General features: G+C 41.8%; 1 protein-coding gene across 4 annotated transcripts in view; it reads left to right on the plus strand.

Moving 5' to 3' along the window:
- Positions 1-26583, plus strand: part of SORCS3 (sortilin related VPS10 domain containing receptor 3) — a 563192-nt gene that overhangs the window by 376670 nt on the left and 159939 nt on the right. For all 4 annotated transcript variants that reach the window (XR_013233573.1, XM_077349660.1, XM_077349662.1 and 1 more), the window contains exons 6-7: positions 19481-19545; positions 25639-25757. Coding sequence is in view for 3 of the 4 variants with exons in the window: in XM_077349660.1 (XP_077205775.1) it covers positions 19481-19545; positions 25639-25757 (184 nt within the window). In the remaining variant the exon portion in view is untranslated. The remainder of the gene's footprint in view (positions 1-19480; positions 19546-25638; positions 25758-26583) is intronic.

The following is a 26583-nucleotide window of genomic DNA, read 5'->3' on the forward strand; positions in this document are numbered from 1 at the left end:
GAGCTCAAGCTGATCAGATTCACATTTACAAACTGTTCAGATATACTGTGCCTTTAAATATAGACATGGTAAAATAATTTAACCAAAAATACCAGCCAAGTTACAGTATTCACCTCCAAATGGTATAAGGTACCATGAATTAGAAGAAGAAGAAGAAGAAGAAGAAGAAGAAGAAGAAGAAGAAGAAGAAGAAGAAGAAGAAGAAGAGTTGGTTCTTATATGCCGCTTTCCCTACCCGAAGGAGGCTCAGAGCGGCTTACAGTCGCCTTCCCATTCCTCTCCCATTACTTTAACTTCTCTAAAGAAAGGCCAGTTCTAGCTTGTTTGCAATACACTTTTTCACAATATTATTTCTTTATACAATTCTGAACCATGTCTGATCTTACTCTTCTGTTCTGGAGTCCTTGTTTTTAAAGAGCAAGTGTTTTTATGCCTGTGAAGTAAAGATGGTTTCAAGGTAATTAAATGTTGTAATTAAAGGTAAAAGGTAAAGGTATCCCCTGTGCAAGCACCGGGTCATGTCTGACCTTTAGGGTGATGCCCTCTAGCATTTTCATGACAGACTCAATACAGGGTGGTTTGCCAGTGCCTTCCCCAGATGTTGTAATTAGATGTTATCATTAAGCTGTATTTTATTCCTTTTGGACAGCTTATTATATCAATTCCTGATACATAAGATTTCTAATGAGCAGTCCAAAGAACTTGGCATTTTATTATTGCCATTATTTTAAAACTAATAGAGTGATGTCCAACAGTACTGAAAATTAAGTTAATCTGAGTTTTCTTGGTTAGTGAAAGCCTTCATTAATTTCTGTTTTGGTATGACGGGAAAGCACTTTGTGCATTTGTTTGCATGGGAAGCCATAGAATAGGAATACAAAATGGAAGTCTTGGAAGAGTGCTCCTTTGGGGAGGAAAAGAAAGAAAGAAAGAAAGAAAGAAAGAAAGAAAGAAAGAAAGAAAGAAAGAAAGAAAGAAAGAAAGAAAGAAAGAAAGGCCTTATAGATGTGGAAAACAAGAGGGGGATACAGAAGTATATTTTCACCCTTTCCTTTTCTGCTCCAGGGCTTCAGTTAGAAGCTTGAGAATTCTGACTGAGCCTCTCCAGGATGAATCCTCTGGAGTAGAGAGGGAATGAATTGTTAATGTGATGGATCTTTAGGAATCCGATCATCCCTAATGTAAAGTCAATTGTACTCCTGCTGCATAATGAGTATTTTAGTTGCTGAATATCTATAACTCATACACAGCACTATGGATGTACAGAATAACTAAATGAAGTGTGAGGGCATGCCACACAAAACAGCTGTGTTGTTATGGGGAATGGAATTTCTTTTTACTCAATTAACTACTTTAGTTATAATCATCAATTTCTATTCTGTTTTGCTCTTTCAAGAGAACATTTTTTGTATTTTTTTTTCTGTTGCACCTCTCTGCACAGTTATGTAACCTCCCTTCTTGCCACTCCTTGAATATCTTTTTTTATGTGGAATTTATTCAAAGGAGACTCCAAATTCTTAAGAAGATGAAATTAAATGGATTGTTGGATTTCAGGGGGAAACTGGGTAAAGAGAAATTAAGAGGATTCCTCTTAGCAATGCTACTCAGGCAAGAGGTCTATGATGTTCATATTGCAAGGTTTTGATCACATGTTAAAAAAACATATGTATGTGAATTTCCTTAGACAGCATGGATGCATTGCAACAGACTTGTTGAAATCAGGGACTTAGATTTGTGCCTTCATGGTTGTTGTATGAATTTAGGATGTTTGAAAGGGGAGGCATTTCAAATACTGATTCCTGTTTTACTTTATGTTCATTCCTCTATAAGGACGTATATAATGTGTTCATGATTTTAATACAGTTCAATATTTATTTATTATTATTTATTTATTACATTTGTATAGTGCTGTCCCCTGACACTCAGGGTGGTTCACATGGAACATAAAGAACAATAGCGGGTGTTTCTGGTTCCGGTGGTACCTGGTGGAAGAGCTCACTTTTGCAGTCCCTGTAGAACTGTTTTAGTTCTGTCAGGGTTCTTATCCCCTCCAGGAGCTCATTCCACAAGGTGGGGGCCAGGACAGAGAAGACTCTGGTTCTGGTTGAGGTCAAGCAGGCTTCTTTTGGGCCAGGGATCACTAGCCAGTTGGTAGTGGCAGAGTGCAAAGCTCTTTGAGGGGCAAAGGCAGAAAAGCAGTCCCTCAGGTACACTGGGTACACTCAGTCTCCGTGGATCTGTAGGACCCTCAGGATGCCGTTCCCGGTTCCTGGGGCAACCGACGAGCGAGATTTGCGTATCTGCTCAGGTCTGCCAGGTGCATTTGCTCCTGACCCTCTGCTTGGCTCAAGAGCTCGGCACAGACCGGGCAAGCACGGCGCCATCCTCAGTCGTTCTCCTACAAATTTGGAGATTAATTTAATTGATGCATTAAGTAAAGAGAGAGTGGAAACTCATTTGGGTCATTTTGTCTAACTGTATATTGGGTGAGAAAAACCCACAAACTCAATCCCATCGCAGGTCCATCTTTCTACAGTTGAAAAACTTCTTTTTGGTAGCTAAATACAATATATTTGAACCTAGATAGGTAGCTGTATTGGTCCAAACCCCCCAACATAAATGTGATATAATTTTTTTAGTAGGACCAGTCAGGTTATCGCGAAATAGCATCTAAGCTTTTGAGTTTTCCAAAACTCACCATAAAACTGGCTTTAAAAAAACAAAAAAAGCAGGAGTGGATGAAACGCCTATTGCCTGTGTCTTGTACAGAATGTTTTTTTACCACGGGTCCAAGGTGGCTACTCCTGTACATTCTTTTACTAGTCTATATCCAAGTCTCAGTGGAAGGGTACTTTTGAGTGTGTGTTTAGATGACTACAAACCTTAGGAAAGAGAGCTAGGTGACAGAGAGAGTTTTAATCTTTACTGAACATTACTGAACATTGCTTTTGGATGCTTAGGGCTGATCCTGCATAGAGCATGGAGTTGGACTAGATGGCCTGTATGGCCCCTTCCAACTCTATGATTCTATGATTCTAACATATAAATATAACAAGAAATAATTCGGAAATAGTAAGCTGATTGGGAAGCAAAGCAATATGTTCATTTGTGGTGGTCGTAAACTACAAGTGGCTGGGTGAAACATAGAATCACATGAGCATGTGTGGAATAAGCATTCAACAAGCAGAGCAGATGATTCCTAGTAGAAACTGCCCTGTATATGCTATATTTGTCCAGAAAATTCAGTATCTTCTTGCTACCACGGCCATATTTTTTCCTCAGCTAAAGGCATGACAACTGAGAATTCTTTTTGAGCAGGGGTTGGAGAGGATAGGCATGGGGAACAGGTGAGGCTGGGTTTCAGCTTCAGAAGCACCATGTTACTCACATATGACAAAGCAAGAACAGAATCATTTTCAGAAAAATAGGCATTCATTATTGTTAATCTACAAATTCTGATTCTCAAATATCTTCTACTGTATTCCTCTCAATCCAAAATTCAGTATTTAGGGAATTGCTTCTTTAAGGATATGAAGTAAACACAGATATCAGTAAATTAACTCTTTCCACTCCTTTACCATCTGTAAGACCTCGATTTCCTTAGGTCAGGCATGAGATATGTGGCAGAATACCCTAGTAAATGTGCAATCAAGCAAAGAACGCTGCCCTACAGTCAGACAGAGATGCAGTTTCAAGTGCTACCAGCCCTTCAACCTTCAAGAACACTTAATTCAATAGTAAGAAGAAATTGCAGGAGAGTAAAGTCTCAGAGAGGCCAAGAGCTGTCAAGGTAAAAAAGAAGAAATAAAAAGCAACGAGTGCTTCTTTCCTCCTAATGGGATTTTGAGTCCGTTTGAGTTATTAATTGGCTAATAATCCTGAACCAGTTGCTCAAGTAGCTGCAGGCTCCCTGCTCTGAAGGCTGCATCAGCAGCAGTCAAGGGACACATCAGCAAAAATGTGACCTTTTATCATCCCTCCTGGCTGCATCATCTTCTGCTGGCTTGATCCAATATGAGTGGTGATAAAAAAGAGAGACAGTCTGGGACTGAGCTTTTTGTTGACTCCCTAATGGCAGGATTGCAAAACAGGCATATATTATTGCGTCTCTGCATGCTGCACCTGCACCTGGGTACTGCAGTCTTTGAAGAATTGTCCTCAGTCTGTTTGAGATGATAGAAAAAGTTCTGTGGAGTTTATGGTTTCAAACTTGAGTACATAAATAGAACCTTGATAGATCAGCCTAGAGATCTGTTTAGTCCAGCACCCCATTACTAACAGCAAGGAGACTGAAACTCACAAGGGCCACCGAAGGTCACCATTTCCAGCTTGAAAAACAACACAGAATGCTTTCCTGCAATCTGAACAAGTATGACATATCCAAGATTTCATATCTAGAGTAGAGAATAGCATGATAGAGATCATAAGTTTAAAGACTGTGCCTAATGTGCATGTCTCTCCATGAACAGACAACAAAAAGCCCCAATAGTGTTCAGGCACATCCACCAAATAAGTTTTGGAGGGTTGTTTTTTCCCCCTAGCAATACATTTTTTAAATTCCATGTAGAAACAAAAAGGTAGAGGAGGGATTTGCAATGAAATGGAAAATGTTAAACAGATACACACAGTTTCCGCTCTCCTGTGCTGAAGACTTTTTTCATCTGAAGGGGCCATTAAGTTACAATTGGATGCATATTGTTACTTCTGAGCAAAAACAAAATCTTTCCCTTTGGGATAGGACACTGAGATGGGAGTGTATAATATTATGGAGCGAGGAGAATTTGCTTTTAGTTAAACTTTCCTTCCTGTCAACAGCCTGGATAGCTGAGCTTGTCAGAGCTTGAAAGCCACGCTCAGTACTCTGGTGGGAGAGCACCAAGGAAGATGGGTTGCTATGTGGAGGAAAGCAATGGCAAACCATCTCTGTTTATCCCTTGCCTGGAACTCCCAATGGCCAGGGTTGCCATGAGTCACTTGTGACTTGATGACGTTATTGTTCTTCATTTCTGTCAGCCTAGTTTTGATGTTGCAGCCACCAGTGTCTTAGCCACAAAGAAGTAAGGTTTTCCTATGGGAAGATAGGAATGATATTCCAGAGATGCGGAAGAATGCTGGAATAGTGGGATGAATATCTCTGGCAGGGCATTCTTGTTGATTCATGGTTCTCTCTGGAGCTGACTGTGTTTTCTCTGATCAGGTGTCCCATGTAGTCCTAAGAAAAAGAAAGGCCAAGTTTGCCATTAATGTTTGCCGTGCAGGGGAATACTTTTCGCCAAAGAAACCAACAGACACTTAATGGCATTAAACAGGCCACAACTTTTATTAACGATAGAGCGTTGACCAGCATGGGGGAGAACAGAACCAGCCCTCTTGTGGTCCCCTGACCACAAGGCAGCCACACGCGACATCATCAGGTATGCACGAGGCCCTCCAACACCCCACCGGGCTCCCCGTGCCCCCAATGCCCTGATGGATGGAATGGGGAGGTGACCACCTCTTGGGAACCCGTTGAGGCATGAACCCCTGCCGGGTTCCGGGCCACCCGGAAATGCAGATCTGCCGTCCCAGCTCATCCTCCATGAGTGATGGCCTCTCGGCACTGCTTACCCACAGCCTCTTACGGAGGCCCCCCACAAAAGCATGCCAGCACGCCGGCTGGTCTTGCTTGCCAATGGTTCCTCCCCCATGCCCAAAACCCGCCAGTTGTGACGATAAAGATTTTAGCAATATACCCAACATAAACATAAGCATAACATTAATGTAAGTTCTTAACATTTTTATATTTATCTTAACTTCAAAACAGCTGGCACAATGCCAGATAGAAATTCCCTTTTATTTCTTTTAACCCCACGAAAATTAGGGAGGGAGGGTGGGCAACCTGGTCGGCAGAGAAGCGGGAAAGAGGCAGAAGCCTCCCAGCCGCTTCCCTATATGGCGCGGGCAAAGGAGGCTGGGAAGAGCCGAAATGGCCCCCTCCTCCTCCAGCCGTCCTTTTGCCGCGCTGCCGGACGCCGCCCCAGGGCACCCTGGGACACGTAGTCCCTGCCCTGCTCTTCTCTTCGGCAAGGGCTTCCCCGCGACGGCAAACGCGCCCGGGGTAAGTCCCATTTGCCCTTCCTTGTGTAAACTTTGAAGAAAGGTGGTATTGAGATAATTTTCTACTTTTGTTCAAAGTCCAGTATTATAGTAACGTGCCAGTGTGCAGGTTAGTGTAGAAATCACTGCTATACATATGGGACATGTGCAGGGTGTTAGATGAGGGTAGCCAGAAGCTAAACGGAGATGTTAGCTGGGGGAAAGGCCTGCTGAAAAGTGTGAGTGTAACATATTAGCCCCATGCTGTCTTTGAAGAGAATTATCTGTCTTTTTGTATTTCCACTTACACTTGATAAGATTCAGCACTGGAAAACACCTAACAGAGCAATGCCTGTTTCTGTAGCTTTGATATTCCATGTGAAGACCAATGGAATTAAAAAAAAATCATTAAGAACTGCTCCTTTCAAAATAGGAAACAAAATCTTATTCTGGGTTTTGCAGCCATCAATGTGAAGTTTGTTTTTACGTCATACTCTTGTGATTTCAAAAATATTTCCAGTCCTGGAGGCAAGAAACACATTCAGAAAACTAGATAGCCCATACTCTAATTATAGAGCATTTCTTAGCCACTACATTACAGCACTGAGGATGAGTCCCACATATCTGGAAAGATCTCCAAGGACCTCTGAACTGCTAAATTACTTAAATCCTCTTAGACACATACTCAGAGTTGAATGATAGTACTTTGTGCATATTTTATTTTGAATTGCAACATTAAAGAAAAAGCAGTATAATTGGGGACCTCTGTCTATTGTCTCTTCTTTTCACTTTTGTTATGAATAGACCTGTCAGTCGTGTCAAAACAAATTAAGAAAACAACCAGATCACAGACAGCAACAAAAGCAGAAGAAGATTGGCATGTTTCAAATGCTTTGTGCTTGTGTGATCTGCATCCTGTATCATCCACTGGGTGATCTCCAGTGTGTCAGTTTTAAGTATTGCATGCCAAGAAACAGCTGCTTAGGAGTCTGAGCACTGCTGACTCCAGTTTATTCTTGTTAACGAATACTCTTTTAGCAGTTTGAGAATAAACCAGGGGAAAAATTAATGTACCAAAATGGACATTTCTCTTCTGATTTTTTTCCAGACTAGATTAATTTAAAATGCCAAGTTAAAAGCTTGAGTTTAAATAACCCATTTTAATCAAATTGCCTATTTGTGCTTCACTTATTTTCTAAAGAAAGGTACAGTGCTATGTAGCCTGCTATGATACCCTCTCATATAATTATTTCCCTCAGTTGCAAGATTTTCCCTCCATTTCTCTTTACTGACTGAGCCACCCTAGTAATGTGTTTTCTTCTTTGCTGAAGGGCTCTGGCTGTCCTACCCTATCATAATATGATATTTTAGCTCTGAACTCAGCTCCAGAAGCGTAATTGGCATTTGATGTGTTTTGAAATTTTTTAAAAAAATTAGCATATAGGGAAAAGTCATGTGAAATCAGGGAATGAAGATTTCTGAGGTATCAATTTAGATACAAGGTAGGGACAAAGTAATTGTGAATGAGGGTAGAACTGTGGTAAACTCAGTACATGCACAGTCTTGAGGTAATTATACAATCAGGTACTGATCCTGTTGCAACTAATTTTTGCACTGTGATTTAGTTAAATATATGTTTCTAGTCTATCACCATGCATAAAGGGATGCTGACATGTACATGAGCAATCACACCAGGACTACTTTTTGCTTGGTGTTTTCACCAGTCCACTGGAACACAACAATAACTTGAGCCAAACTATGCCTTCCAATTATCTTTCCTCTTCTTTCTTAAATGTCAGTGTGAAAATCTTTTGCTCCCACAAGCACAGCCTAAAGCTTGTATTCAAACTGGGGCTTTTCATTTACTTCAGTGTCAGTTGGCAATCTACATGTGCAGTTTGGTCCATATGCAAAATTAAGGAGGGATGTGAATCTGGGAAAATTCAGTTCACATCAAATCCTGGTTCATGGTTGCCCAGAAAGTTTGTGAACTATACCAATTTATGGTCCTGCAAACCACATTGAAATGTTTTGTTTCATGCTGTTTAACAGGACTATACGACACACCCCAAATAGCTGAGTAGTTGGGAGCACCTCCCTTCTGTTCAGCTTTTTGTGGCTTTCACAGGGAATAGAAATCAGGGGTTTATTGGAACACAGAGTCCCTTTAAATCCCTTCTTTGTGCTTCTTCCATGAACTACCATGAACTTCTTTAAAAGTTTGTTGAAAGTTCATTAAGGTAAACCCATCACACACTTCTGTTCCCCAACTGCAAATAGGTTTGCTTTGTGTCCATCCCTGTGCACAATCATGCCTCACACTGTAGTGAATGTAAGAACATAAGAAGAGCCCTGCTGGATCAGACCAATGGTTCATATAGTCCAGTATCCTATCTCACACAGTGGCCAACCAATTCCTTTGGACAGCCAACAACAGGACAAAGAGGTTGAGGTCTTTCCTTGATGTTGCCTTCTGGCTCTGGGATTCAGAAGACGAGTGCCTCTGAATGTGGAGGTTTCCCACTTCTAGTCACTGTGGCTGATAACCATTCACAGACTTATCCTGTGAATCTAATCCCCCCTCAAAGCTTCTTTGAAATTATTCTGCCTATCACTACAACCTACTGCCCATCAGTTTAATTGGATGCCTTCAAATTCTATTTGTGGAGAAGAAGAAAAAATTCTCTTTGTTGACCTGCTGCATTCCATGCATAATTTTAGTGAATGGAAGAGCTTTCCTAAGGTGTATATTAGAACTTCTCTTGCGTGCAAGGAGCTGCTGGACTGAGGGTGACAAGTGAACTTATGGTGCCAGTGATTGGGACTATTGCCACAGTTATTAAACAGTATACTTTCTCTAATATTTCTATTATCAAATGATTTGTCAGCTGGACCAAATATATCATACATATGCCATACTATAAAATGATTATTTAGAATCAGTACATGAATATTCCTTGTTCTTGTGGTATTTAAATACCACAAATTATTACCATTTCACTGCAGGCTCACTCAGCCAGGAAGGTAATATATCAACAGCATTGGTGTCTTATTTGCCCTGTGGACTACTGCCAAGTGCACAAAAGTAGACACCAGTTTTATTTTGCAATTATCCTTGGCTGTCCTTTGCGACCAGAGAGATTAATTCATCTCTTATTTCTTCTAAAAGTAGAATCCAAAAATAATGTTTTAAATTTTCAAGATTCTGAGAGGCAAAGTAGGTAGATTTGTGGTCTTGGTAGCTATGCTAGTAGCTTATAATCAACATTTTTCCTGTTACATTTAAAAAAAAATAGATGGCATTTACCTACCTTTTCAAAATATCCACAACTTCTAAAAATTTCCTTCATATGTGCGTTCAGTAAGCCAGTACCACAGGATTTTGTAATTCCGTAAACTGGGTCCTGGTACCTGTTTTCTCACTGACTGACAACTTATTCACTATGCCCTCTTTTCCTTATCAGCCTTTAAACAATCTGCTCCGCTTGTTCCCTGTATCTCTGGACTTGCATGCACTCAACAATTTTCATGTGTACAAATGAAACAACAACAAATCCTCTCTGAAACCTCAGCAAAAGTGGCATCGTTTCCAGGGATTTCTTTATTTATGTGTTTGTCTATAATAGTTATTGGGCACCTGTCACAAACCAAGGCTATTCTCTTGCAGGAGTCAAGAAAAGCTGAGACATTTTTCTTAGGAAAAGGTTCAGATTTTTATTGTGTCTATTAGGATACATCTGGAAGCTTCATGGTAGCAAACATATTGCTAAGAATGACTGGCCTGTCCGGTCCTGGAATATACATAGATACCACCACCCCACCTGCAGCCACACATCAATTTCCTGCCATTTGCTGCTCCCATTTGCTGCCATTTGCTGCTCTGACAACAGTCAGAACAAAGCAAAAACAACACTTTTTACACCTAGTGACCAAAAGGTGGCTAGACCTGTTTACCAGAGTCATAATATGCTGGACAAGAGATAAAATCATGAAGGGCATTCTCCATTTCCAGGGAACAGGCTAAATGCAGGCCAAGGGTTCAGCAAGGAGGAAACATGGTGAAGGTGGTTGAAAGGAAAGACAGGAACCCAGGGATATGCCCAATGATGGATTTTGGCCCGTCTATTACTAAAATGCATGGCATGGAGTGGAGGACAACATGACACTGCCTCCCTCCTTTGTGGAACTCAAGCAAGTTTATAAAACATAATAATAAAAACAACAATGTTAAAATCCATAAAAATCACAGTTTATACTATTGTTAACCTAATATGTACAAAAAGTATATTTGCTTTACCACCCAAGTACTTCCAAGGATTCTGCTTTATTAGTGTTGCCAACCTCCAAGTGGTGGCTGAAGATCTCCTAGGATTATAGCTCATCTCCAGGGCAGAGCCTGCACTTACTTTGTTTATTTTGTTGTGGATCCAGATTGATTTGAACTTGGGTCTTCCTCCCCCCTCCCCATTGAAACAGAAAAGTGTTCTGCACATGGTTAGGGAAGCTCAGAAGGGGAGGGGGGAGCCAAGCGCAGCAGGAGCCCCTTTCTTTCTTTTCTTGAACAAGGGAGGGGGGGACGATTGGAGACAGCAGAGGAGGGAGAAAAAAACCAAGAAGCAAATCTCTACTGAGAGAAGTTTAGGCTTCTAGAGCTTCTGCTGAGAAAAGTTAGGGCTTCCCCTTTAAATCCTGGAAATCAGGAACTGACACCCTGGCAATCAGGGCTTCTCTACCATGGAATTCAGGAACAAATTCGAAGCAGGCAGAGCTCCGCATGCTTTCTCATGCTTTCTCAATCCGATTCTTCAAATATTGAGGGTTATATCCGCTCTAGGATATTGCAGGGTAGAGGTCGGGTCACTCCAGATTAATCATGCTTGTTGTAGAGGGAAAATTTAAATCGGACAAAATTGAAATGGAAATCACATTCAGGAGAGATGGCAGGGACTGAATCGACCTGGGATTGGAATAAAAGCTCCGTGCAGACTACACCCTGGTGACAGAGATCAGTTAATCAGGAGAAAAGGCTGCTTTGGAAGATAGACTCTATGTTATTATAGCCTATTGAAGATCCTCTCATCCACAAGACCTTTCAGTCTCAACATCCAAAATATCCAGGTATTTTCCTGGAGTCAACTCTATGTATTATAGCTTCAGTCTGTAATGTGGAACATGAAGCAACTCAAGCAAAGCACTGTTGAGTGTCATTCATGTCAGTGTAAAAGCATGTGCATAATTCTACTGTTAAAACCCAAAGTCTGCAGAACACAGTTTTCGCTGTGTACCTCCAGTGGGTATTGTTTTTCATTCTGAGTTGATTTCCTTCCCTTCAGTGCTTAGTTCGATTTCTGTTAGCTGCTTCCCTGGGTTTTCTGAGAATGCCTTTATGGCAGTTTCCCCCCTTGCTTCTCTCTCAAGCCAAAGTTGAAGATTCAGTCAGATCCCTCCCCCTCTTTTCCTTATCCATTGCAGGCCACTTGTCCACTGCTCCATTGCATATTGAGGCTGTTCCTCCTACTCCATACTTTCCACTATTTCTCATCCCTTCCCATTAGTAAGACAGCTCCACTGTTGCATATCCATTTGATGTGTTATATATATATATAAAAACAAGATGGGGATTAGTCTAGCAATACTACTCTTTTTCACTGAACTCAGTCAGTCCTTCACATGCTGGGAGAGGGATGCCACCAGTACAACACACACTGGGCTGCTTGCTTGTAGCAGTAGCAGTGACGCAAGAGGGCTGATACCAGTGGTTCAGGAGGTATGCTTGGCAGCTGCAGTGACAGCTCTTGACCAATCTTCATGCCCTTTTCCACAGCTCATAACCAGATACTTCATCTTGGGAAGGCTTGGCAGCTACCGGGAGGCCCTGCCAAATACCCTGATCCCCCAGCAGGGAAGAGAACACTCTCTCTAGGAGAGTGCAGAATTGACTTTAGGGGAGGAGGAGGGAGTCATCTTGCTCAGCCCAGCCCTACTCAATCTGGCCCCTGCACTGACTCCCTTTCTTTCAGTCAATTGCTATGCCCTAAGGTATGGAGGATAGTTGTGAACATGCAAGCTTCTCTGCTTTGAGAATGAGGCACTTCTCAGCTGAACATGATGTCTCCTTCTGACTGTTTACGCACTGGGAACTTCATGGCCCCAGCTCCCATGCAGGAGCACATATCAGGGGCAGATGAGGCACACCAAGCCAAATGCCCCCGCATGTGGGTGCAGGAAGAGGTGGGGCAACCTGCCGTGACTAAAACACCAGCCTGCAGCCCGGCATGAAACCTCCAGTGCGTAAACTGTCTCTGAGAGCACCCATCTTGTTTGACTTTAAACAGCACTCTCTCACACACAACATTTACAATTTGCCATGTGACTATTTTTCCCCCAGTGATCCATGCCAGCAGAAATGGTAGTATCATTCCTGTTCTGAGAAAGCCTCCAGAAATTGACAAGGTGGAAAAAGGAAGCAATTGTGGATGAAGAGGGTAGAACCCCTACATTCTACTATTATGGCTACCAGAGAGTAAAGGCAGCATGAAGAATCTCTGCTTCCTATTTTAAAAACACATGCCCAGCACAAAACTAAGCAATCAGGAGAGACCAACTTCACACTCCCCCCCCCCCCAATATTCTGTGATGTGACACTATCTGTTTTTTTCTCATTGGTATGCAGAACATATACTCCACGAATCCCAAGAGAAAAGTATAAGAAAAAAATCAGGCCCAGGTTTCAAAGGCATTAAAGGCAATTCAAGTCAAATTCAGTGATAATTGGAAATAAGCTATGCATGCAGAAAAAGCCAAAAAAAAATGAGGTAATATATTAAAAAATTAATTCCATCAAAGGTCTACTGCAGAGGTCTACTGCAGACAGAGAACAATGCAGTTTCTTTACAGAATCTGAATGTACACAGTCTGTTTCATATCCAAGGTCCTAGTGTTTCTCTCCTTAGCTCCACCTTAGCAAGGCTTTCTCTTCATAGCCCCACCTTTTGCTTTAAGCATTAATATCACAGTCTGCCTATTCAGAGGTTTCCAATCTTTTTGGCTACATATCACTTTGATCAGCTTCACTTTTTCAGGAGACAAAAACTGTACCAGAGAGAATGACATACTAATTTGCTACTATTGTTTCTAGTTTTCATAACATTTTGTGTCTTCATTACCTATAATTTCTTCATTGGTATAGTGTATTCAATAGTTTCCTAAAAGGAACAACAATCTATGAAGATATGGGAGAATTTTTTTTTTGTTAGCTGCATCCGTTCTGCAGCTTATTCAGAGCCTTGGGTGTGTTTAGAAATCTGTAATGATGTCTTTTTTCTCCCAACCATTCCCTCTTTCACTAAAAAAAAAAAAAGACAAAATATTATTTTAAATGTGTGTATTGTACAGTATTTCCCTGGACTCAAAGTGGATAACAGAGCAAAAGAAGTTCCAAGAACATTGTAACAATGTTAAAAAACACGCAGGTTAAAAACAAATAGGTTCAAAGCTCAGTCAGATCTGTTAGAACAGTTGACCACCAAAAACACTCTGAAATAAAAAGTGTCCTATATCCCTTCCTAAATGCAGGAGGTGAAGCTCTCTTTTACCTCCACTCTGTAAACTATTCCAGAGGACAGGAGTCATCACAAAGAAAGTCTGTATCACCTAAATGTCCCAGGAGAGATTAACATAACAATTATTTTCCTCAGGCTACACACAAATAAAGAAACAAACCAACAGCTTGGGTATAACTAGTTTATTTAAACAAACTGTTCTGTCATGCTATTAAATATGCAACCATATTTAAAAGGCAAGTTGTGCTAGGCAGCCTGATAATGACTACCTTTGTTGGGCAGATCCACCCTGACTCCAAACTGAATCAGTGTCTTCTGCAGGCCTTGCTTATCATTGCCTGCATGCAGTATACCAACTGGCAAACAGATTACAACATGTTCCAACAAGTCTTCAAAACAGCTCATGAAAATCACAATTTAAAAACATGCAAATAATACCATAAATATGAATGGAAAAATAACTAACCAATACAAATGACAGCTAAACCTGTGAAGCAGTTGCTGAAGCTCAATACTGTATATGGTACAACATTTAACCTCACCTTTTGAACACCTGCTCAATTTAAAAAAAAATCTAATTATTGAAGGTGAAGAACTGAGCTAGCCGCCTTGAAAAGTGAGAGGTGGTGCCACTGCAATGAAAGCTTTTTTTTTTCTCCTTAATTTTTTGGTCCTTTGGTGGCTAATGCTTCAGGGATCAGAACTACTAAAGGATGCGACAAAATATTCCAGTACATTGAGGGGCATGGATTTGATTGGCAGGGAGGAAATCTATTATCTACAGTATTTGCTGACGTATAAGACTACTTTCCCCCCCCTGAAAAACATGCCTCCAAGTGGGGGGGTTGTCTTATACGCTGGGTGCACTTCAGTTGGAAAAGACATAGTTGCCCATAGTGGCCGATAGTACTGTATTTTGAGTGGAAATGTTGAGGGGTCGTCTTATACACCCAGTCGTCTTATACGCCGGCAAATACGGTACATGCTTCTGTATCAAATTCAGTTCACACCGTATTAAGGAGGGGGGAAGATTGCCAAGAAAAATCAGTTTCTAATCTAAGCTCTTGGTTAACTTGGGAGAAGTCATTCCATAAATCACATAGGCAACTATGGATTTTTTCCTCTCTGCCAGCCATTGCTTCAGCTAAATGTTCATTTACTTGCAATCTTTATTGGTCATAATAATAGTAACATTTGTTCTGTTTCGGGCTTTTACAACATATTTTTTCTACCAGAAGGAAAGTTTTGTCTGTAAAATTGGGCTTTGCAATATGTTTACAGAACATGAAATAATGAGTCACACATGAATTTCAGGCCTTAGAGTTTGCGTGGATACTGGGATAGATATATAGCAATAGGTTTCTTGACCAGGGCTCATTGGATAACAGGGAAAGAAAACAAATTGATGCCATTTTTGGCTGACCCATTAGCCAGGTCAGAGCCTGAAAATCATGATGGAGAATTTTTGAGAATATGAGGCTGTGATTTACTGGGGCTGCTGGTTAACACCACGGAGGGCTGGCTGAGAAGAAACACGACCATCCCATAACCTGTTTGTGGTGTGCACGCCATCTGCCAGCAGCATGCATGGTGCTAGGGGCAAGAGGCAGGCCCATGGCAACTTTTTAAGGCACCACATATGTGGGGCTTGGCCTCTCCATCCCTGTCACTGCTGGAACAACTTCCCTCCCTCCCATCCTGAAATTTTGGTTTAAGTGTTTGGTTCTTGTTAATTGAGTTGTATGATAAGTTGTTGTTACTTAGTTATCACAGTTGTGGTTTCGGGGGCATGAGAAGAAGCCTGTTGGCAGGGAGGCCCGTTGGCGCACTGGACTCCTTGGAGTTTGAGGGCCTCCTAAGAGGCTGGCATATAAATGAATGTGGCTGACCCAGCTGGGAGGCAAGGGGTTTGTTTTGCCAGTTAACCTGGGGTTAGCCAAATGAGGTTGGCACCCTTTGGCCCCCCACACAGGTTGCTTCCCTTAGTTGGACTCCTGTAAGCAAGGGACCTGCTCTCCCAGCTGGGAATGGTGTGAGTCCAGGGCACCTCTGGACTTCTGTGAGTATGCAGCTGGTGGATTGTTAGGTCAGGCTCCACCTCTCATATGGGGTTACACTCCAGTGGGAGGAAATAAAGCTGTGGCCATGTTAAAGCCAATCATGTGGCGTTACATCTTATTCAGCCAGTAATGCTCGCCTGCCAGTCAACTCCCATGCCTTTAAGGATTTCTTTAGCTACTACTTGCCTTTCTTCCACAAGAAAAGGAAATAGCAGAGACATTGTCTATCGTTTGTCTTTTCTCCATTTCTGGAAGGGAACTCTTCTCTAAGGTAGGGGATGCCATGACTTTGTGGCATAATGTTTGTCAGTTGAATTTACTATGTTCAGCAGTGTTGAGCAAATGTGAGCTTATTCGCTACATTTGTTCAGCAGTGAAGAAGTCAAATGCCTGCTGAACAGGTTTGCATCAAGTCTTTGCAAAAGTGCACATGCATGAAAACACTGTCATTCAAAACAGTTTGGTGGCCATTAGTATCATTAAGAAAGACTTAGACAAACAACAAACTGTAAGTTTTAAAAACACAAACAAACCATACACAGCTTTTCTTTATCATGGATTTATATTATTTGTGGCTGATTCAAACAGTTGTCTGCTAAGGCTGTGGTATGCCCACTGCTGAAAAAAACATCTCTAGATCCACAAGAGCCTAGCAACTACAGACCCGTCTCAGACTTAGCGTTTCTGGGGAAGATGATAGAAAGGGCAGTCGCAAACCAACTAACGGAATACCTGGAAGAAGCTTTGGTCCTAGACCCATCCCAGTCAGGTTTCTGGCCTGGCCATGGAGTAGAGACAGTGCTAGTCACCCTGACGGACAACCTCCATCGCCAGTTGGACCGAGGTGGGTCGGTGCTGCTGATATTATTAGACCTTTCAGCAGTGTTCGATCATGAGCTTCTAGCTCACCGCCTCATCGATGCTGGAATACAAGGGACAGCCCTTCAATGGCTGATCTCCTTCCTCCAGGATCGTGGACATAGGGTTGCAATAGGAGAGAAAACATCAGACCGCCGGCAACTTACTTGTGGAGTCCCACAAGGAGCGGTCCTCTCTCCTATCCTATTCAACATCTTCATGCGCCCTCTCGCACAACTGGTACGGAAGTTTGGGCTGGGTTGCCATCAATATGCAGATGACACCCAGCTCTTCCTCCTGATGGATGACCACCCTGACTCTCCCCCAGAAGCATTAGCCAGCTGCCTGGAAGCAGTGACGAGATGGCTAAAGCAGAGTTGTCTGAAGCTTAATCCTTCAAAGACAGAGGTCCTGTGGCTGGGTAGGAAGGGCCCATGTGAGGAAGCACATCTGCCTGCCCTGAATGGTGTGCAGCTCTCTACGGCTCACTCCACCAGGAATCTAGGCGTGATTCTGGATGCTTTCCTCACAATGGAAGCCCAGATCACAAAGGTAGCGTGGCTGGCATTCTACCATCTTCACCAAGCCAAACTACTAGGGCCCTACCTGGCCCCGGAATACCTAGCCACAATGATCCATGCGATGGTCACCTCTAGACTGGACTTTTGTAACTTGCTCTACGCAGTCCTGTCCTTAGCCTTGACCTGGAAACTATACCTGGTTCAAAATGCAGCAGCCAGGATCCTCACAGCAACACCGTGGAGGTCTCACATCCGGCCTATTCTCCACCAGCTGCAATGGTTGCCAGTTGAATTCTGGATCAGACTAAAGGTTCTGGTAATTACCTTCAAGGCCATACGCGGTCAGGGCCCAGTGTAACCTGAGGGACCGCCTCCCCGCCTATGCCCCCAAAAGAGCTCTGCGCTCTACCGCCACCAACCAGCTAAGGATCCCTGGCCCTAAAGAAGTCCATCTGGTCTTGACCAGGGCCAGAGCATTCTCTGTTCTGCCCCCCACCTGGTGGAACGAGCTCCTGGAGGGGATCAGGGCCCTGATGGAGCTTAAATAGTTCCGCAGGGCCTGCAAAAAGGAGCTCTTCCGCCAGGCATTTGGCTGAGACCAGACGTAATCAACAGTGACCAAAGGGCCCCTGCTCCCCCCCGCCCCCCCTCTGAATTCCACCAATAAGCCCTGGACCTGTTTGTACTGTTACACTGTTGTATTGTTATATTGTACTGTTACATTGTTGTCAGGAATTAGGCTGAGCCCAGCCTGCAGAGTCTGAGATAAAGGCACATCCGAAATCCAACAGCCAGTTGAAGATTCTAAGAGAGCTTTATTAAACAGAGTCTACAGAACACTAAGGCAAACCAAGATCTTCCTAAGCAAAGATCTTGATAATAACAAAGTACAAAGGGACACACAGGGCAGATATAGAGACCACCACATAAGGGAGGGGGTACATAGGCATTTTGGCAGGAGAGCTAGAGGACAGCAAAGGTAGGTTGATTCCCAGGCAACCAGATGGCCTGGAATTTTATCTAAGCAGTTGGCACTTTGTTAAGACTTTGAGTTGTCTCCGCAAGGACACTTACAGTAAGATTGATACATCAGCATGGAGCCTCTCCCGCTGGGAAAAGGAAGGGATGCTGGGAGTTAGGCAACAGGTTTATTGCTTTACGGCCTTGGCTGGGGCCAGCTGGTGAGAAGCCCAAAGGTATGCGAGAAAACGAAACTTAGATGGCACGAATCGGGGTTCATGACAATTGTTATCTGGTAGCAACTATTAGTTATTATTATTATAAGGTTATTCGCATGTTTTTATAGACCGTTTTATGTATTGTTCCTTGTTCTTATGTAAACCGCCCTGAGCCACCGGGGAGGGCGGTATATTACGTAAGTATGATAGATAGATGGATGGATGGATGGATGGATGGATCTATACATCAATACATCAATACATCAATACATCTATACATCTATACATCAATAAATACATAATGAATAAGTGGGGCAGTGGGAATGGCAGAGGTATTATTCTCTTAACATTAGATTCGAGGGCTCAAATGTTCAAAGAAAGCTGTGTTTGTCTGAAGCAGCACAACAAAACAAAATCAGAGTCCAGTTTAAGACCAACAAAGATTTATTCAAAGCATGAGCTTTTGAGTGCAAGCACTCTTCCTTAGTCTGAGGAAGAGTGCTTGCACTCAAAAGCTCATGCCTTGAATTAGCCAGACTGTATTTCCTGACTCCCAGGAAATAGTTCTAGTCTCTTCTATTCCCTCTCAAATAAATTTACTATGGGTGTGGTTTGTTGGTGGAAAAGGGCTCCCTCAAAAAGGAAGGGAGAAACAACCATACCTGAACAGGAACAAATATTTTTCAGGGACCTTAATTTTATATGTCCCCTGAAAGGCTCAACTATTATCAAACAATTACACTTTCATATTTGGGATACGAGTATAATGGTATTTAAAGGACCAGTGTTGTTATCACTAGATTGTAAAATCAGATAGCAGCAAGGAGTCAGACGGTGACTGTCTCAAATTATGATCTAACCTGAGAAGACATCTCAGGGCGCAGCTTGAAGCATCATGGGCTGCTGAAGTTTGTAAATTGAGTTTGGTAATTATGAACCTTAGCAACATCATGAAACAGGTGGATGAAATGGAATTAGAATGAAAGTCTCAAGTGTTCTATTAGTCTGTGCTTTTTGAATTAAGCTACTTATTAAATCCAAGCCCTTTGATTTTCATGTGACTTCTTCGTGTACTAAATGCGTTCAAATCTCAGGGTGGTTTGTTTAAACAAGGCTGTCTAGTTTTCTACTCTTTTCCCATTTCCTAACCACCTTGACCTTTGTTTGATATCGTGGCATTCTACCTCATGGACTGATTTAGCTCTCATCTTTTTCTTTTCTCTCAGGTCTGTCTCAGGGCTGGATAAGGAGCCTGACCTTGTGCACATGGAGGCTCGGACAACAGATGGACGTGAGTATCGTATCACCAAGTCTATAAAGCTAGAAAGGAATAGATTGGATTTCATCTGGCTTGTTTTTGCTTCTTGATTTGCATTTTAATTGATAAGGAAGATGTGTTTCACTCAGTTTGCTGAGTGATACAAAGCTCAGTTTGCTGAGTGATACTATCAAATTCCAAAAGGAGTCAGTTGTACAATATTACTTCCTGGGGGTTCAGAACCATAAACTCAAACTGAAAACAAAAACAAAATTATGGGGACCAGTTTGAGTCCACATTTATAATCTTCTTCCAAATTTATATACATCTGCTGTCCCATTTTTAACTGGCGTACATAGGTCTCTCTTCTTTATTTTGCCCTGCTATTACCCTGTGAAGGAAGCTAGGCTGGGAGAAAGCTGGCCCAACATCACACAATGAACTTCATGGTTTAGGCTATAACCTGGGTTACTGCACCAATCATTACTCCTTCCTGCCCCTTCCTTTGGTGTAACAGTAAAGGCATGACATATCTATAAATGGATCTGTTTAGTACCTTTCCAATAAAAAAAAATTATTTGTAGAATGTATACATTTGCTTATTATATATATATATATATATATATATATATATATATATATATATATATATATATATATATACACACACACACACACACACACACACACACACACACACACACCACCACCACTCCTGGCATGCCGGCTCGGGGCAGGTTCCAACATTGTTTCATGAAATAAGTAAAAATTGCATACAATATTATACATTTTAAAAACATTGTTATAAAAACAATCATGTCAGTTGTACAGGCAATTTATTAATTTGAGAGTGTCTCAGTTTTGGGGGAGGGGCATCCACACAGAGGGAGTCCAGTTGGTGTTTAATCAAAGTCAACTTGCTATTCATTGGCCCTACTAAATGCCTGGTGGAGCTCTGTCTTACAGGCCTTGCAGAACTGACGCAGTTCCTTAAAGGCCCTTAGACCCTCTGGGAGCTCATTCCACCAGGCCTTGGGTGAGGCCAGATATACTTTTTTGAGCCAGGGATCACTGATTTGTTCATATGGAACAATCTTCATGTCCTTTGGGGGCATAGCCAGCCAAGTGGTCCCTCAGATACACTAAGCCCTGACTACATATAGTCTTGAAGGTCAGCCGCAGCACATCAAAGTGGATTCAGAATTCAACTGGGAGCCAGTGCAGCTGACTCAAAGCAGGCCAGATGTGGCTCCTCCATGCTGTATGAGTGGGGAGTCATGCCACCACATTCTGATCCAGTTGTGGTTTCTGGATCAGTGTTAAGGGAAGGTCCACCTAGAATGCATTACAGAAGCCCAGCCTGGAGGTGACCGTCGCATGGATCACTATGGTTAAGTTTTCTGGAGACAGGTAGGATACTAGTGAAGATGGTAAAATGTCAGCTGAGCTACCTTAGTACCTGTGCCTCCATTGACAGGGAAGCATCAAAGTTAATGCCAAAATTCCTAGTGGATTCTGCAGCAATGAACTGTACACTATCTAGATATGGCACAGCAGTAAGCTGTCCATTGTCTAGGCAGGAACTGCATCCTGTGTTGCTCAACAAGGGAGTTGGCAAGGGTATGAATAGTTCTGTCTCACAGCAACCCTCTATTCTCAACCTTGGAAGAAGGAGATCAACCTATATACCAGCATAGGTGTAGAAGTGAGCAAGAAGTTTGCCACGTTGAATGCTGTCATGAGATCTAACAACACAAGCAGTGCTGACCTGCCTCTATTCAGCTGTCATTTATCAGTGCAAACATGTTACACCCAGACTAGTATATGAGAACCCTACTGCTATTTACACATACCCCCCCTAGATTAGGGCCTCTGGAAAAGACCCAGGTATGTCTGCCATTTGTAACTGTTTCAGTTCAGAATATCTTCATTAAAGATATTACTGATAGTGCACTGGGATTGTTATACTGTGCAAACTAGTGATGGGCACAGACCAGAAAATTCTGGTTCAGAATTCATGATGTTTTCTAACCAAACCTCTGAACCTGGCCAAAGCAAAAGCATCCCAAAGAATTGGCTGTTTTGGACCTGTTTGTTTTGCTTCTCCCTGCTTAAAAGCAGGGAGAAGCAAAATAGACTGCTGAAATAGCTGCAAACCATTTCAGTCAAACAGTGGATGGACACTTGGAAGTAGAAGGGAGCAAAATTGATGTCTAAAATGGCTGCTAGCCATTTAAGTCCTCTATCTTACTTCCTCCCTCCTCTTGGAAGCAGAAGGGAGCAAAAGCAATGGCTGAAATGCCTGCCAGTAATTTAAATCTAACAGCCTGGTGGTTCCACCTGTCAGCTGTTAGGTCTAAATGGCTACCAGCCATTTTAGTGACTTGTTTTATTCCCTACCACTTCCAAATAGGGAAGCAAAGCAAATCGATCTGTTAGGTGTAAATGGCTGGTAGTAATTTCAGTAGTACATTTTGCTTTACCATGCTATTAAGTGGGAAAACCAAACTGGGGGGTTAAATGGTTACCAGCCATTTAAACCTAACAGCTGATTGGTTTAAATGACTGGCATCCATTTCAGTCATTGATTATGCTCCCTACTTTTCCCAAGCAGGAATAAGCAAAGGATAGCTAAAATGGCTTGCCATTTAAGCATAAATGCAGTGTGGGTATGTCCATTTGCTCTTAGGCTGAAATGGCTGTCAGCCATTTCAGTTGTACATTTTGCTTCCCCCTGATTGGAAGTTGGGAAAGTGTTAGGCAGAACCATCAAGTTGTTAGGTTGTTATCTAAAACTGTCTGATTGCATTCCTTGCTACAGAGAATAATGTTAACCTTTCCACAGCCAAGCATAGCTATGTTAAAAAATTCTGATTAAGTATCTTTGTGTTTGTCTTTCCTGTATTTTGGACCACTGAAGAAAAGACAGTTTGCTGTTCATGTGTGTTTTTCTCAGACTGCTGTTTTTTTTTTTAATGGAGAAAGCGTATAGCTCACGGGTGGAGCCTTTTAGGTATTTGTTTAATGATTTTATATCTCGTATTCTTAATATTCATATGATGACTTACAATAAGTATCAAAAATACAGGTAAACAGTACTGGCTGTTCTCTTTTCACTCTTTCTGCTCTTATCTGTCTCTTAAAGTCTTGGTCTCTAAGGAGTATCATCCTTTTGCTTTCTGACCAAATTGATTATTTAGTACACATGCAAAGCACAGTAATGTAATAGCTTTTTATGAGTCCAGCCAAATGTCACAAAGTAGTGAATACAAGCTTTCAAGTCTCCCAGATCTCATCTGTTTGTGTGTATGTTTGTGTGGGAGAGAGACAGAGAGGGAGAGCAGGAAACAGATTAGGGCATTATGGAAAATACCCAAGTATGTCTGCCATTTGTAATTTTTTCAGTTCAGAAACCAGGAGGTTTAGCAAATTCATTATATATAGCTTCTTTAATTTTTCTAAATATATTTCATTTATGTGGGCCCATAAAGAAAGTGAAATAAAATTTTGATTAATATTGTATTTAAATTTATCAAGCTTGAAAAAATCATTATTGCTATTTCCATACATGATGTGTAAAACAAAATAAAAACAAATTGCATTTTATTGATAAAATGAGGAGCAAAGTCTCCCCAAATAAATAAATAAAAGGCAGGGAAAAGAAAATCTCTCTTATCTTCCTGCGAATAGTTTCCAGGTGACCTGTTTTGTACATATTTGATTATCAGTGTAATGTTCTCACAGCGAAATTCTTCTAAATAGGCAGCTGCTGGTTGTCATGTCAACACCAGCCACTTATTTGCATCTGTCACCTATAGTTTCATGTTTGTTTTGTCACACAGTACTTTCATATTATCCAGCCTAGTTGGGTTAAATGAGTCTAAGAATGGTTGTGTGTTTAAAATACAAGCCAGACAAAATTAGGACTATGTGTAAATTTATCAAATTTTGAGATTTCAAAATTCAATTGGCATTCTTACACCAGAGTTTCATGTTTGAAAAAAAAATTGCATTAACCCAGCTTGTACAGGAGAAAAAAAATGAGAGATGTTTCTTAGGTACCTTCTCCAAGACCTAAAATTATGACATGAGGGTACCATGGGACTTGCATATACTCAGGAGTGGTTCAAGGATTTATGGGGTCCATAGTACCACAACCAGTTTAGGGATTTGTGGGGCCCTAGCAGAGTATGATTGTTGTGGGAGGAACCAGACTGGGGGTGAAGGGGCCCCCAGAGTGGAAAGGGGTATTACTCTGAGTGTCCTTCAAGAGAGGAAAGGGGAAGGAGAGAGGCTGCAGGCCTGACTCATGGGGGGGGGGGTTTGTGTGGAAGGCATCTTGTGAAGCACAGGGCCTGTAGCACGTGCTACATGTGCTAAATTGGTAAAATGGCCCTGTATATACTACCTAGGTCTTGGAAATGCTAAGGCCATTTAATATTTACTTGCTGAAATAGTTCCTTTTCTATCTCTCCCCCACTCAGCCCAATAAATCAGTTTGTGAACTGTTTGAGGCACACTGCTTGTACACTTGGGTATGCTCAAGATACTCTGGCTTCAGCAAAGAGTTCTCGTTGTTGGGGAAAGGAATGTTCATAATATTACCATGATTGAAAGGGAAAATATTTGTGAATTTGAAAGGTAAGGAGTGTGACAGAAATTAGATTGGTTTGGGGGCCTAATTAATTGTTTATAACAACTGCATATTTTCTAGCTCCTTGGTTGAAAAATCAGTAATCATCCTCTTTGAGAAGATATACTTTGTTTTCTGGGGAAAGACTTATCATCTTACAGAAGTACAAATATGTATATTGAGGGCATAGGCAGAGTGCTACAGACTGTGTATATCACGGTCAAATAGTAGAGAGAGATTTATAACCAAAGCTGCATACAGGCCTTTTGGACACAAATTCAGGGATGCCTGGGCCTCAGCCAAACAAAAAATAAATATGTCCATATAATGGGGTTACCAGGTTCTTCCTGACCACCTGCAGGGGTAAGGGGGTTGCTATCTCCAGGTTAGGAGACTCCTGGAGATTTGGACGTGAAGCCTGGTAAAGGCAGGGACTTCAGTGGGGTACAATGCCACAGAGCCCACTCTCCAAGAAATCCATTTATTTCCAGGGAAACTGATCTTTTTTAGTCTGGAGAAGAGCTGTAGTTCCTGTAGATCCCCAGGCACCACTGGAGGCTTGCATCCCTGCCATATAATTAAGCTTTGAAACCCTGCCAAAAATTTAATATGTCTAAAGTTGAGGTCCTCCTGTTTCTCCAAGCCTCTTTGATTGGCCCTGGCTATAAACAACAGAATGCTGGAGAGGGAAATTGCAAAGAAAGCTCCAAAAGTCCAGTTTCCCAAAGCAAGCCACATAATACTATATTGCACAGCACAAATTAAAAGAAGATTCAGTCTATATAGTAAGGTGTCCACTGAGAGTGTACAATACTATAGAGACAGATGGGGATCAGGTAACAGAAATGACAATATTTATCCTAGGCTAAGACTGATAGCCCTCTCTTTCCTTCCTTATTTCAATGTTCTCTGTCCTCTGAGGGCTTGTTTAGCTTGCCTTGGCAGAAGAGGAAAAGTTCAGACCTATCCATCACCACAATAAGAAGGAACAACTGCTGGCATTTGATACATACAATATTTCTAATCCTGGTTGCCTCTTCTAACACCATCTTTGAGGGCTTCATGCCCTGACAGCCTTTATCATTAGGAAAAGGAGGGAGGAAGGGTATCTTTTCCCACTTCCCAGTCAATATTTTTTGGGGGGAGGGGAGCAATTGTGCTTACTGCACATTTTAACAAGTTTTACGTAGTGGATTGCTGGTTCATGTTTCTCAACATTTAATCTCCCTTGACCTCTAGGAAAGGTAGGACATTACTATTATTACAATTGTGAGCAAGAGAAACACACAGTTAATGGAGAAGGGATGTGAACTTGGAAGCTTCCGTAGAAAATACTTCAAAATAATGCTTGTGGTTCAACAGGAAGATTTCCAGGATATGGTGTTTTAACTTCCAGAGCATCTCTCTTATTATTGTACATTGTTTTTTTTTTTTTTTCAGACCATAAACTCTTGGGCTACATTTTTTCACACATAGTTTTGTTCCTGTTACAGATGCCCATTATATTACCTGCCGGATTCAAGAATGTTCAGAGACTACTAGGAGTGGACCCTTTCTGCGCTCTATTGACACAAGTTCACTTGTTGTCCAAGATGAATACATCTTCATTCAGGTATATTGATGACAAATATATGAAACAATGATAAACAGACGGCGCTGAACATATTCATATCTTCCCAAAGTCAAGAAAAGAAAGGAATGGGGAAGCCACCTAGAAACTTAATTTTACTGTGCAATACATGATTAATATGCACAAGTTCCATATTCAGATGTCACATATATAACTGTGTTTCTAGCAAAGCATCAGCAAATGTATTTTCATTCTTATTATTTATTCACTCAGTTCTTTAGATTTTAATTATGGCCTGCCCTGCCTTCATGGGACTTATGGCAATGTATATCCTCTCATTTTATCCTCACGGCTCCTAGACATAGGATAGGTTGAGAATGATTGGACCAAGGTCTACCAGTGAGCTTGGTGGCAGAACTGAAATATATATACCTACATAGTCCTAGACCAACTATTTGCATGTTAGTGACTAAATTCAGTCAGCAAGCAAAAATGTGGCTTGATTATACTAATGGTGATTATTGTTATAATTTGAATGTGGCCTATTCCACTAACTATAAAGGTAAAGGTAAAGGTATCCCCTGTGCAAGCACCGAGTCATGTCTGACCCTTGGGGTGACGCCCTCTAGCGTTTTCATGGCAGACTCAATACGGGGTGGTTTGCCAGTGCCTTCCCCAGTCATGACCGTTTACCCCCCAGCAAGCTGGGTACTCATTTTACCGACCTCGGAAGGATGGAAGGCTGAGTCAACCTTGAGCCGGCTGCTGGGATTGAACTCCCAGCCTTATGGGCAAAGCTTTCAGACGGCTGCCTTACCACTCTGCGCCACAAGAGGCCCTTCTCCACTAACTATAGTTTCTATATTAT

The sequence above is a fragment of the Paroedura picta genome, chromosome 8, assembly GCF_049243985.1.
Source record: "Paroedura picta isolate Pp20150507F chromosome 8, Ppicta_v3.0, whole genome shotgun sequence".
In the NCBI taxonomy this organism is placed as follows: domain Eukaryota; kingdom Metazoa; phylum Chordata; class Lepidosauria; order Squamata; family Gekkonidae; genus Paroedura; species Paroedura picta.